The sequence below is a fragment of the Lutjanus erythropterus genome, chromosome 2 (genome assembly GCF_056507025.1).
Source record: "Lutjanus erythropterus isolate fLutEry1 chromosome 2, fLutEry1.hap2, whole genome shotgun sequence".
NCBI classification, from domain to species: Eukaryota; Metazoa; Chordata; class Actinopteri; order Lutjaniformes; family Lutjanidae; genus Lutjanus; species Lutjanus erythropterus.
The window spans coordinates 24889219-24903992 of NC_139318.1; the positions used below are offsets into that span (position 1 = coordinate 24889219).

The 14774-nt window shown below is 38.6% G+C and overlaps 1 protein-coding gene across 1 annotated transcript; it reads left to right on the plus strand.

Moving 5' to 3' along the window:
• The first annotated feature begins 1543 nt into the window (after positions 1 to 1543).
• Positions 1544 to 9281, plus strand: LOC146331666 (MICOS complex subunit Mic10-like). The gene is made up of 4 exons (XM_084743077.1): positions 1544 to 1604; positions 8232 to 8279; positions 8909 to 9019; positions 9106 to 9281. Exons 1-4 carry the CDS (start codon positions 1544 to 1546, stop codon positions 9123 to 9125), a joined length of 240 nt encoding a protein of 79 aa, XP_084599203.1. The 3' UTR covers positions 9126 to 9281.
• The last annotated feature ends 5493 nt before the right edge of the window (positions 9282 to 14774 follow it).

Consider the following 14774-nt stretch of genomic DNA (forward strand, 5'->3'; position numbering starts at 1 on the left):
TAAATATTTGTATATCAGAAATTAACCAAATCATAATTATTTATTTATTTTACATGGGTTTTTAATATTTACTTTTTTAAAAATCTATTTCTGTTCTCACCATTTTGATACATAGACACCCTTTAATTTTATTTTATTTTTTCAGCTTTGTTGTCCTTGTTCTTAACTGCAGTGTTCATTCTATTTTTCTTTATGTACATTGAGAGCAATGGAAAAAACAGTGTTAAATTCATTGTATGTGTAAACATATTTGAATCTGAATACCACTTTAGTGACGGCTGTAATTCTAGTTTGATAGAGGAGCAGATGCATGGCTTTGGATGGTAAATGAAAGACTAGTATGATTTTTCTGGGAACAAAACAACAGCCAGAAGTAAGATTTTTAATGTTTCATAGTTTCCCAGCATTAGGCCATATATGAGTCAAATCTTACATTTCAGGAGAACTCTTATAGTCTCTAGAAGTATATGGCCACTTCTCTCCACGTCCAGTAGGGTCAGGGTTAACTGTGTCCTGGGTGCAACACTTTTTTGTCCTCCAAAATGGCTTGTGACTTTTAAAATTTTACCAGCCACTCAATAAATCACCTTTTTTTGGCTGGTGAGTGAAACAAACCAACCACCTACTTGCATATTTTACCAGCATTTGGCTGGTGGCTGGTAATAATTTTGTGCCCTGACTGTGTCATAAAAAGCATGGGCAAGTGACCCATGCAAGTATACTGCCATGTATTTAATTTTGTAATTGTTTATAAATATTTCAAATTTTTTCTCAACATCTCCATAATCAAAGCTATCATGACATTGTACAAATGTACTTTGTGCCCTGAAGGTGTGTGTGAATCCTGGATTGTTTGTAAATGGGAAACCTGCCTGTAAATATACCAACATCTGTATATTATTGACTGTGTGTGGGAAGCAGCAGCGTGAGCTTTCAGCAGCAGCTTTCAGCATCTAGTCTGCTGGAGGTTCATAAGAGCAGCAGAAATTCACCTACGATCCTAATTACTATGAATGGATCAAGTGTTTTTGAAAAACTAAACATGTTTTAAATAAAAAAAATGTGAGACTAATTTTCTTTTTCAAAATACGCCACATCTAGATAACCTGGCAAAACATATCATAGAAAGACATTAGTACGCTTGTAGGCTATTCTCAAATACTATTACAGCCCATATAATATTAAGTGGGAACACACAGTTTTCTGTTCTGTAGCTGATGTGCAACACTTTGTGCCAGTATACACAATTTCCTGTCTGTATACATTGCATACAGGTGGGATAGGGGACATTTTCACCAGCAGTGAAAACTGTCAAGAATTTTTAATAAGTAGAAGAACATTCATTAAATAGATTGAAAGATTGAAAGGACTACTCATTATAGGAGATAATTAAAAACTGAAAAACAAACAAAAGAAATACTAAAGCATTACAAAGCGTAAATACTCTGGCAACAGTGTGGAAGGAGTGCTGTGGAGGTGGGGTGAGTTAACGTGACTTTATATTTCTCTCGCGATATTTCGCAGGGCTTCCTGATAGTTGAACATGGCGGACGAACACGGACGGAAATGGGACCGCTGTCTTGCTGATACAGCTATTAAAACAGGTTAATGTCTTTTCATACAAGTAATGTCATTATTAAACGCTGTTGTTAGATATTCTGCTATATATTACACCTGGTAAATGAGCTGTGCTACAGGCCAGGGCTTTAGTAGAGGTCTTTTTCTACAGTACAGTATTGTGTCCACGCTGGGACAGTGCACTGAGGTCAACGGCACACTTGACCGCTGAATGGATAAAACTAACGTTACCTGCGTTGTTATTTTAGGGAAACATTAAGATTAAAGAAGATCACATGTCATTTGGATACGAGCTAGAGTTTCTGTTTTGATTAACAGACTGGACAGTGTTATTGAACAGGTGAAATAAGAGAGTATGAAGGGTGTGTTACAGCTGTTAAGGTTAATTCTGTCTACTTCCAGCCACAGGCTAAATTGTCCTGATTCTCAGGCTGTCTCATCTCCCCCCGTTCTCCATCACCCACAGTGTTTAATTAATATTTCCAGTTTAATTCCAGCAAGGAGCATGACAGTAGTTTATAACTTTCCAGCTCTTAAAACTAAAGCATGTCTCAAAGGGCTTTGCAAATGTAAACACACAGGGTACAGAATAACAACACTTCTTTTGTTGACTTTTGCTGACCATGCCCACACTTAACTGGGTAAATCTTAAAACTGGATCCACACTAAGACCTCTATCATTCTAAAACTAATAAAACAAGTAGTGGGAAGGACTGCATGAATACTGTGCTCAGTCTCAGCTCATTTAATCCCTGTTGTGTTCCCTCCTACTCTCTGTGCATATTAACAATGCCCAGATTGATCAATATTGGCCGGTACTAAATTAAAAATATGTGTTCAGGAGAACTAGATGAATGCTTTATAATCACCTTTTGCATAAACTGATCAATGACAAGAGCTGGGTGATATGGCTTCTGAGTAATATTTTTAAGATAAACTGTGATATATGATATATCTCCATATGCACCTTGTCTCTAAAATAACACACTGTATATTCTCAATTTGTTCAAACATAGGATGGTCTTTTAGAATGTAATGCACTGGTAGTTATTAAACTACCCTCCAGCTGGGCTGGCCAATATGGAAAAATCAAATATCACAATATTTTTGATCAAGTACCATGATATTGTGACAGTATTGTGGGGATGACTGGTAATGCACCAGTAATGTCAACATAATGGCTAAGTGAGTAAAGGCAAATTATAGAATAGCTAGAACAGTCTGGTAAGTTCAGAAAATTACATCACTTTACTGTAATGCAGACTTTAAAACCAGGAAAAGACAACACTTATGTCATATTGATGATAATAAAAATCCAAGACGATATCCAGTGTCCTATCATAGTATCAACATAACGTCAGTATATTGTCCAGCCCAGTTCTCAGCTGAGTTGGAGTCATTGACACATGCTAACTAAGTAACCTAAAGGAGCACTTCACCCCCTAAATGATTTGTGTATCTATAATTCACCCCGTGTTGCCTTGAATTTCTAAAGAATTCTTTTTCCTTGCATGCCAGTGCCTCCTATGAACACATAACGAACCCAAAACACTGTATCCAGAGTTGTTGAAGCTGATGGTGCAGCTGATTTTAAGAGCAAAATTTCCATTTAAAAACTCTTGGAGTACTCATGCAGTTTAATCCAAATCTCATTTATGTAGTGGTGTGCACATTACCCCCCAAAAACTTTGCTAACTGAAATCACAAATGAGCTGTTCTCATTTACACATTGTCCTATTTCTGTTTGATGAGAATAAAATGTTGGTTAAATCTTGTATAAATGCAGAATAATGAATCATGGCATCAGTTGTGCTGTGTGATCAGCTAAATAGCTTTAAGCCAGTGATGGTGATGGTCTACTGGTGACCAGTGTTCTTATATGATAACACACTTTTCCATTTGTTCGGCTTAATATGATGTTATGAGTTTTGAGTCCTTTCCGGTAGTAACCCTCTGTCTTTGCAGCTGATGCACCAGCAGCTCATACACCCACTGGAAAGTAGAAACAAAATGTCAACCTATAAAAGTATCCTCATGGCCTGTGATCTAGGGATAAATTAATCTAATATAATTTAATCTAAATTATTAGCCCAAAGGTAAGCTAACACACTAGCATAGTGAGAAGTGGACAAACACCCTGATAAACATATAAGGTCTACTTTTTGATATATTTAACGGTGAAATGGTGAAAGAAGAGAACAAATTCTGTCTGTTGCCTTTTCCATTGTTCTGCAGGCAGCTTACACTGAACTTTAAATATTTACTTTTAATTTCAGTTTAATATTCAGAAACTTGATGGAGCAAGGATAATGCACAGTATTAAACAGAGATGTTTGACTTTACTGCCAAAACCATCTGTTGGGTAGCAACATAAATAGTTTTTATTTTCATGATATTATAATGATTAGATGTTTCTTTTTCCTCCATCAGCTGTGGCCCTTGCTCAGCTAGTCAGAGCTGATGAAACAACGCTGCATTACGGAGTTGAGCAGATCACCACAGGATCTTTATGCAGGAGTTTATCTGCAGTATTTGAAACAGTGTTGGTCCAGCACTCAAATACTTAGACTGGAAAACAATCCGTCCCAAAAGACACTTAATGACGTCAGCTTCGGCACAATAAAATATGTTTCTTGCTGGGAGGAAAAACATCTGCACTTTGGCATTTCTTGGGGCTCACTGTGTGCAGCAAACTGCCAGCTGTGCCAAGGTGTCTCTAGTAGCCAGAGAAACTGCAGCATATGTTCTACTCAGCGGGTTGTTTCAAGTTTTTTGTTAGGTTTAACTTTCTATGATCACTCAGGGAGATATTGTTTTGCCTATTTTGCGTTGCATTGTGTAAGTGTGGTAATGACTCAAAGCATTTTAATGTAGTAAATTAATTCATGTGGAGATGTTTTTGTAATTACAGTAAACACAACAACTGCATAAAAGGTCGCTGTCCTCTAGTACCTCTGTACTACACTTTATATGAAGTGCCCCATATGTCATAAAAAGTTTCGATCTCTTACCAAAGATATACTCTGCACAGCAAAGGAAGAGAGCTACAATATACCAGCTAATGATAAAAGAGAGATATGTCAAATCCAACTTGTCATAAAGGTAAAGAGAAACCAGTAGCATAATGTGCATTGATGGCAGGGAAGGAGATATCAGTAATATCCTCTTTATAACAGGAAACAACAGTTTTTTTTTTGTCTCGTTTATTTCTATTAATAACCATATAAATTGTACTGATGTTGAAAATGGCAGCATGTTTGTTCTGTAAATGTACATTCTTCTCTAAAAGATTTATGTACTTCTACATCTTTATCCCTTATGTACTCTTTTATATGCTGTGTATTAACAAGACTAAGAGTGCTAGTGGCTCTGTGAGGCTCTATCATTGACATAAATAAATATGACCAACATGTCTTCACTTCCTCCCAATGTACAAAACGAAAGCCAAAATATCCTGGATATGAGTGCACCCATTTTACACTGGTGACGTCATATGGAGCCAGAGTTAGCGCAGTAGTGATCAGCTGCAGTATTGAGGTCCGGCCATTACATCCAGCTGACTCAATCCTGAGCAGAGCCTAGCATCAAATAACTAATTAAAACCAAACTGAGCAGAACTACCTAAAGTGACAGAAACCATATTTGAGAAAAAGTTATTTGACACATACTTTGATGTTTTAGTTTGGCCCATGTGCAATCTATTAACATAGAGGGGATGGAATTTATGACCTGAGTTATTACACACTGGGCCTCATGCAAGAACAACTCGTACAAACATATTTATTCTTAAGTGCTGTCTGTGAGTGATTTAGGAGAACTTCTTGCATTCCCCAATTTTCTTGTCTTTTAAATTTTCTTTCAGATAGGAGCACAATTTTAGAGTAGGACAGACCTGTCGTAGGAGCCATGTGCAGTCAGTCTGCTGTCATCCAAACACAGGTTTTTCACTATCGACTGTATATTTCATTAGTTTGAAAAGTAAATTACACTTCATAATTATTCACATTATCCTGTTTGACTGCATTGCAAATCGTAATTTAATTGTAAATTTGCACATAAAGCTGATCATCATTAATTTAATGATGTATTATTAGCTATCACATATCTTCACATGCAGGTTTTATGAAGTTACTCTCCATGGGAATATCCTCACTTATTCTGTCCTCTATCCTTGTGATGGACTCTTCCCCTTGACCCCCCCCTCCCACTGCAGACATGGATTGCCCTGCCATGGCGTGGTGTTTTTTTTTCCTTTGAAGCCATTTTCATATATATACATGTCGTTGATATTTCAGAGACTGTCAGGCCCTCAGGTAACATGGCATTAACAGCCCTCAGTTTTCCAGTTTCTCTGCTTTAGTGCAACCATTCCCAAACTTAAGAATGTGCCAAGGCCCAACTGTAAATCTGAAAATGTTGTGCGCCCACCAGGACCTTTAATCCAACTCTGATCAACACACAAGACTAATCATATCAATGATGAGATGTAAGATGCATTCTGCTATTTTTATAACAGGTCACCAAATATGGTGTAACCTCTTAAACTAGGTCAGATAAAAGAAAAATGACATAATAACGACTTTATTTTATTAGTTCTGATTACTAAAATTAAACAGAAATATTTTATGGTAATTTCAGACTTTCAACATTATTCAAAATTATAAACTTTTCCTTATGGACCTCTGAAAGCAGGACTTCACACTCTAAACTCATAAAGTTCTTTTTAGTCTTTGGGGCCGTTTCTTTGGCCCTATATGGAATTATTGGGATGTTAATTTGCTAATTTGCACGTGCATTCAAATATGCGCAGACTAGTCATTTACACAGTTATCTTAAGTTTCGAACGTTTGCTGTATCTTACCTGGCATGTTTAGCTGAGACCTTCATTAGAAAAAAGCAAGAGAAATTTTAGATGAGAATACAAAAATGTTCTTGCACAAAGCTGATTGTCCTGAGGGCACCATTAATGTGTGAACAAAATTCAGTGGCAGTCCATCATACAGTTGCTGAGATAGTCAAGAAAAAACAGCCCATGTCCAACATCATAGTAGCACTACTGAAAAATCAGGTGATCATCAAAGTCAGTGGGAGTCATCCTCTGGGGACCATGAATGTCTGTCCAAAATGTCTTGGCTGTTCATCTAATAGATGTCAAGATATTTCAGTCAGGAAAAATGTTGTTGACCAACTCACAGACTGATTTAGCCTTCCCTAGAACTACGCTGCCAGCATGGCTTAAAAACTGGAAATGAAGTAGAGCTGCACAATTAAAAGAAAATTATTTATATTACTTTACCGTCAGCCAGTCACGTTAGGTAAGATTATTTTCTTTATTCCAGCTGTGCAAATCCCTAAACAGTGTCCCCTCCAGCACACAAAAACATCATTAGTTCTACAAAGAAATGTGCTGTCACAATCATTTTAAAACTGCAACGTTGAACAAAAGACATGTGCCAGAGTTCTACGACTCAAGTTGTATTTTTAACAAATCCACAAAATGTCTGATTGAAAATGAATGTCTTAATTGATGCCATTTCCAGAAAATACTTGAAATAATGAACACATCAATAACAATAAAATTACTAGCTCTAGACTTTATTTTCTGGCAAAAGCTACTGCGCATTTTCTGGCCAGTGGGTTATGTATTTTGCTCTACTCCAGCACAAATGTTTTCGTTATAATCCATCCCCGTTGGAGATGTCCAGACAAAGAGAGAGGATGCCAAAATGAGATGTTGATCTGCCCTCATATTCAGCCAATGCTTTGACTGTATAACTGTCAGTGGAAAATCAGAGGCTTCAGAAATGCTCTGGCTGGAGAGCAAAGAAAGACTGAGGCTGCAACAGACGGAGAACCTTAAATTTAACTCCATCTTTGCTTGAAATGGATGCAGAGGACAATGATTTGTTGTTGATCTATTTTGATAATGAGGGTGTTCAGGGTTTTTTTGTGGTCTTGTATGACATTTGTAAGTTGTGTAAAAGAGAACAGTCTGTGGGTTCTGGTTCAGGCGAGTCGGTCATGCTGCATAGCTCCCTGAATCCAATTAAGAGTCAGAGGGGCCCAAATGGCTGTTTTTATGTGTTTTCTGTGCTGGCTAGCATGCTGTTGGGTGTGGTGTGGCCTGCAGCGAGGTGAAGTTAAGCGCACAAACACATTCCTCCTCAAGATCCTACTCTGGTCTGAGCACTTCTAACATCTCAGCCAACTTTTGTGGCACAGACTAACCCTCTGCTTGACCATACTGGGTCCTCACCTTCCCTATGCACAGTATGTATGAACTCTTTGACCCATCACCTCTCCTGCCCTCTACCTCATGGACACTGTCACTGCTCCTTTTAACTCGTTTCCCCCTCTCTTGCACCCCTTTTACTGTTCTCTTTCTTTCTTGGAAGTTTGTGCTCTTGCTGCCTTTTCTCTCCCTCTCTGTTCCTAATGAGCAACGTCTTGCTAACTTCTGTTATTTACCAACTCTTGCATCAAACATAATAGCGGCACCCCACTGACCTCATTACAACAGATTTACATCTATGCCAGCCAGTTTTATACTACATCAGACATGATCACATTACTGAAGTACCTGAGTCAAATCATTTGAATGTGTAGTTGAATCACTCCACTCATACCTTCTCTTTTTTTCTGCCTCTTCGCAGTAACCGGCCTCGGTGTGGGCATTGTGTTCTCCGTCCTTTTCTTTAAACGTAAGTGTTCTTTGTTTCAGTCTATGTTGCACCAACAAGGATTGATTTTTAAATCTGATTAAATCATGGTTTAACTGGAATTATGTTGCACCAAACCTTTAAATTAGTTTAAAGTTTGAAAAGATTAGACTTAAACCCCTCTCTAAACCTCAGTTTAGTTTTTACTCTAAACCTGGATTAAATGTAATTCTGTTGTGACAGAACTTTAAACTCTAAAGTGTGATCCATTATTAACTTAAAACCTACACTTGAGGAGGTTTAACTGAAAATGGCTGCATTTTTCAGATGGATTAAGCAAAAAGTAATGAAGTTCATCAAAGAAAGTTAAGGGACAGACTAAACCTAATTGAGTTTTATGATGTGTCTCTTTCTTTCACTCCAGTGGGTAAACAAGCATCTCTATATTGATTAAACTCTGGAAATTAGTTTTTAATTGTGCAACAGAGCTCAGCTTAATTTCTCTTGATTTTTGATTTGAGTCTGGATTAACTTTATTTAAACCTGGTTTTGCTAAACTCTGATTAGAACTAATCGTCGATTAAATTAATAATTGTTGGTGCAGTTCAGTTTTAAGGTAAATGTAGGGTTTTTCTGTAAGCACATACTTCAAAGTGTTTTTTCTCCACCAGGTCGCACATGGCCCGTCTCATTCGGGTCAGGTTTGGGACTGGGCATGGGATACGCCAACTGCCAGCATGACTTCAGGTCTCCGTACCTGATTCATGGCCGCATGGTTAAAGGTGAGCACAGGTGGTAAAATCTATTAGAGGTTTGTTGACACAGTAACACATCACGCTACATGATTTCTGTGTGTGTTCATTCACAGGACCAGTGGTGAAGGACTGAACATGACGAGGATTTGCCATGAAGTTTCTCATCTGTTTTCATGTTGTCCTTGTTTTGCTGCTCATTTCTGTCTTGGCACTAATGTTCAACGATGCCCACATTGTATTTATCAAAGGGCAGTCAGTGTATATTTAATAAAGTGATTATGGAAAACTCTTTTCCGTGTGTTTTTCTGTGTGCATTTTTGAGAAGAATGAAATGTGGTCTGGGGGTGGGAGGTAATTTTGTGTGTTAATGAGCTGGGAGACTCGAACTCCTGCTGTTTTGGAATGAGGGCCAGGTTCAGCATCTGCAGCCCTGTTACAGAGTGGGAGGAAGAAAAGTTGCACAGAATGATGGAATAAAGGAAATACTGTTGGAAGACCAGTGCTAGTGCTGAAAGAGACTTTGAAAGACAAAGTTATGTTTGCATTCATTTGTGGGACATGAACTTTGTCATATGCACGGTATCAACATCCAGTTTTCATATTTATATATACTGGTTTCTCTGAATACTATGTAGATTCCTTTCTGTAGACAGGAAAGTGGCCCAGTCTGGTCTTCACTCATGCTAGATGAAGCATTTTCACAGTATTTCATGCTTTGTGGTGCTGTTTAAAGTTGCGTGAGCTGGTGTGTTGCTGTGACCATGACCGTTTTCGTCACAGAGATTTGGAAAAGCACGTCTCGATATCAGGAGGAATCTCTTACGTCTTGTGTATTCATTGGCTGTGTGTCTGTTTGGCGAGATTGTTTTGAGTGTGATTAATCACTTATGTGTGGTTGCATGTGTCTGCTAGGAGAAGAGAGCAATTGTTTGTGTGTGAGTGTGTGCACACACATTTATCCAGCCCCCTGGTGAAGCAGAATCCGTGGAATGCAGAGGAATGCCATTTCTGGACTGGAGCTTGGTCTTATTACAAACAGGTGAGTTCTGCACTTTGCACTCTGCACATAACACATGGTTTACACTTTCACATCAAAGAAAACACTGGCGCTTGCACACACACACTCACATTTTCCCCTCTCCATCACAGTAACAGTTTTCTCATGTCAGAAATTAAGCCATGTCACTCGTCCCCTGTCCATTAAAATATTTGTTTGCAAGTCGAGCGTGAAACAGATAGTGGTGTTATGGACACGAGCCAAGCTGAACACCTGTAAGCAAGGACGGGGTGCAGGAATGAGGGGTGTGGGTATGTGGGAGGGTGAAGGCAACCCGTGATACAGCTGAGGTGTAATAGGGCAGCCAAAACCAATAGGCCTTACCTGCCTGTGCCTGTCTGCAAACTTGTCCAAGATGAATCATAAGAACCAGACTAATAATGCTACTTAATCACATTTGTTCATCTAATGGCGCGAAACTGTTCAGTCAGGGTTGGTGAATGTCTGGCATGAAATATAAGACCAGACATGCCATGTGTGCTGCTGCATGACTGCATCTTGAGGCTGCTGCTGCTGTTGATGTTGCCTTAAAAAGCCAATGAGTCTGGAATGTAAATAAGCTGATTTAGTCAAGTACTCTACTTGAGGACATTTTTGAGGCCCATGTATTTTACATTTTGTTTTGTTGAACTATATGACTTTTTTGATGGAAGGATTTTACTTTTTGCTCCACTACAGCTTGTAGTTATCACTTTTTTGCAGACAAAAAACATAACATATGAAACACAACCCATGACATGTGATGTAGTAGTTAACAAAATGTTCAAATAGGTAATATTGAGGCCTGCAGCAATGAAGGTGGGGATGCCTGTGTTAGATAAAAATGTGATAAAGTGCCCTCTAGTGTGTCTGTCCAGTGAACAATACATGATTAAGTGTCCACCGGAGTGCTCTTCTCATGGACAAAACATGGTAGGGTGCAGCCCAAGTCTCCTAAAGCCCCAGAATGCTAAGTTGACTTGAAAGATGTCATTATATTATTGCACCATGTTTTTAGCCTAAATCTTCCTTGTGGCTTGTGTAGCTTGGAGCCACATTCATGTATGAGTGCACACCGTCGAAACTGGGTGGGTGTGTAGTGTGACAGAATGCACACGCAAGTGAATGGCATGCTGGGGTTTTAGGAGACTTGGATTACACCAGACAAGCAGAATGGATGCATTTTATGTTTGTTTTTTTGTTCGTTTTTTGTCTTTTTTTGTGTTATTTTTCTGTTTGGAAACTGGTTAGCATTTACTTAAATTGTTTGGCAGATTCTGCAACACTGTTGCACAAGTGTTCTGTGGCCTAAAAAAAACCAACCCAACCTTCACTCAGTATAACAATGAGAAGATGAGCACTGACTTTTCATTTTTGGGAGAACTATCCCTTTAAGAAGGCAAAATTCCCATGCCAAGATCTTGTTAACTTCTACAGACATGCAATCGAAAGTTCCTGACTGGAAACATCACAAACTGGCACGGACCAGGACAGAAGGGCTGCACTAGGTGATTAAATCCACCCAGAACATCACTGAAGATGAATAGTACAGTGATGAATGTAACTATACTGTCTGAGATCTTCTGCAGCTTTATATTTTTCACATGGCCAGGAAGATAATAACTGTATGCATCCAGTGGTGTATATCTCCAGTGAAGATACACAGAGAATTTATAGGACAGTTGTACATATCCATATAGTGGACAGGAAGTAGCTTAACAGGGTCAGTATACCATCCATCACTTAGACTGTGAGGTTTAGGAAGATGAACTATATTTACACCCAAATCAAGTTTCAGTTTTTGAAAATGTCAGTCAGGTGGACATCATAACTACACAACTGACATGCATGTACACTTACAGTGCATGTCACACACCTCTCCCTGTAACTGTAGTCCTCTCCTCTTGTTTGTTCAACAATGCTGCCAGATTACGTGGCTCTCTGCCCAATTTGCCTGATTTGGTTTGCACTGAGTGAGCTACAAAGGGCAACCCTGCTCACTACAGCCTGTATTAAAGTTACAAAGTCAATTCAACTCAACAAGGTTCAGCCAGGGAAGACATTAAAAGTTGACGTCCTCTCACCATGTCCATCTACCACAAAAGTCATGTTTGTACTACCCTGGATGCTCCTGTTTCTTACCACAAATCTCAGTAAATTAGAAAAGGAACTATGAGTATGGAGCTGCTGCATCTAGAACTGCAGGGGCTTTCCAGTTCTGCAGGGTGCCACTTCCACCTCAGACCCCTTTCACCGTGGGCAGCACTAACACTAGAAAGAGCTGTCCAAGATCCTCTCACCATGTCAGCAACCACAACTGCCATTTCCAATCACCAACAAAGGCAGCACCTTTTGCTAAATGTTTTTTTTTCCCAGGATGGCAAAGGCATGACCTGCCCCACACTGTCTCTGATCAGCCAATACTCAGTGCCTTTGTTGGTTTGGGTCATTTGGGTTGGGTAGGTTTAGGCATGAGGAGTGAGATTGAGAAGGGTTAAGGTTACATATATAAACAAATTATTCTTTTGTAATGTATAACTGTCAGATAAATGGAGTGAATGATACACTACCTCCAATTAAGTATGAAAATATTTAAAGTATCTTAAATTTGAGTGTAAGTAAATGTACCTACACAAGTCTGTACAATGCTTTGTATTACTTAAATTATTCTTACAGTTAGTGAAACTTTAAGAGAACTTGTATGGGACTACACTGGTGCGCCTATGTTCAAAAAACTGTGCTCTCTCTCAAAAAAAGTGTTCTCTTGGATGCCACTGTGGTAGATAAACATGATAAAGTGCCCACAAGAGTGCCATATCAGTAGAGAAAGCACAATGCAGTGTCATATCGCTGACCTGCATGCTTGAAAATGACTTGGTCTCTATGTGTTTCTTGATGATTAAATAGTTGGTAGTTCCCTGTGTGTTATTACTACAGAGCTGCAGTTGTTGTTATACTTTAGATCACATAATAAAACAACTTTAATTCAAACCAGGGACTGGAACTCTTTGACCATAAATGCTGCAACAGGTGTCCTCTGTGGGGTGCCCCAGGGCTCAGTGTTAGCTCCACTCCTCTTCTCCATCTACATGCTCCCTCTTGGCCACCTTATACGCAGACATAATATCGCTCTTCATTTTCGTTTTTACCCATATGATACTCAAATCTACCGAAGCTGAGACCCCTCAACAACTACCAAGACACTGTCAATCTGCAAAACTAGCTTTGTGATATCCACAAGTATATGTAAAAAAAAAAAATCCTGAAGCTAAATTCCAATGAGAGAAATTCTAATTATGGGTCAAGATAATACATACTTTCAAATATCATATAGTCTTTGCTCTCTGTCCTATTCAATAACCCAGCACTGCAGAAAGTGTAATTTTTATTCAAAACCGCAGCTAAGACACACATGTCAAATCAGTATTTCAATCCTGTTTTCATTACCACTTCAAGGACTGGACCATTTCTTTCTGCCATAAATCTGGCGACTATCATTCATGCCCTCATCACCAGTCATTTAGGTAGCTGTAATTCATTGCTCTCTAGCATCAGCAAAAATCCCTCCCCTGTGTCCAGCTCATCCAGAACTCTGCTGTCCAGATTCTGACATGGTCGAGGAAACCACGACCACATCTCCCCTGCTCTGTCTTCCCTACCTGTTTCTTTTAGAATTGATTTTAAGATATAAATGGTTATTTACAAAGCCCTGAGAGGCCTAGCTGCTAGTTATTTAGCTGGGCTTTTAGTTACCTTCCAACTCCCTGATATTGTCAGATATGTTGTTGCTGGTTGTTCCCTCACTGAGATTTGTCTGAGACTGTCGAATGACCTTCCTGAGGAGATCAGGGCAGCAAACTGCCTCATCTTTTATATTACTTTAAAAAAATGTTTTTTTATTGATTCTGTAGTTTTTCTCTCCTTGTGTTTTGTCTCTTTTCTTTTGTTTTAAATATATTCTGTAGTTATTGAAAAGCATTTTCTAACTGTGTTTTGAAAGGTGCTATATATTAATAAAGTTTATTATTGTTATAAATGTATCACAACTTTAAGCATGCAGCTATTCCACCACATACAGTTGGTACCCTTTTTATTTATTTATTTAAATTTGCCCCAGCCCCATTCTGTGTTCATCTCTGTGGGAATATAATTTAACATTGTGGTGTGTATTTTTCTTTGAGGATTTGAATACTTTTTTTTTTCTCCACTGACTGCTACTGTCAAAGGTTTGAGCCAGAAAAGACACTGACATTTACCAGTGACTAACTTGGGCATTATATTCCCGAGCCCAAATGATAGGCCCCATATTCCCATTTAAACGGGCTTTTATAGGAGTCCAATCAGAGGCCAGCAAAACCAGGGAACATTTTGCCTCTCTGCAACTTATGAGCCTGTCAGCTTCACTGCAAATATATTGAGGGCCCTTTATTCAATCAAGATGTCATGAGTTTATGACTAAGTAATCTGCAGTAACTGCTTTAATGTTGAGAAAAGGTATGATGCATGATTCATCGGTTTTCCGCTTGTATTACATTATCATTCTGTTAACTGTGTTTCATTTAAAAAAAATCTAAGAGCACGTGCAAGTAAAGTAATGCCACATGTATCTGCAAGGTTAGCAAATGACTCTAATTATGCCCTGTTTTTGTTAATCTCGTTATATTTGCATTTTTGTCCAAATCTGATATGCGGTTTCGCCTCGCTCCAACTTAGGGAAACATTTGAAACCTTCCCAACAGTTTCCCT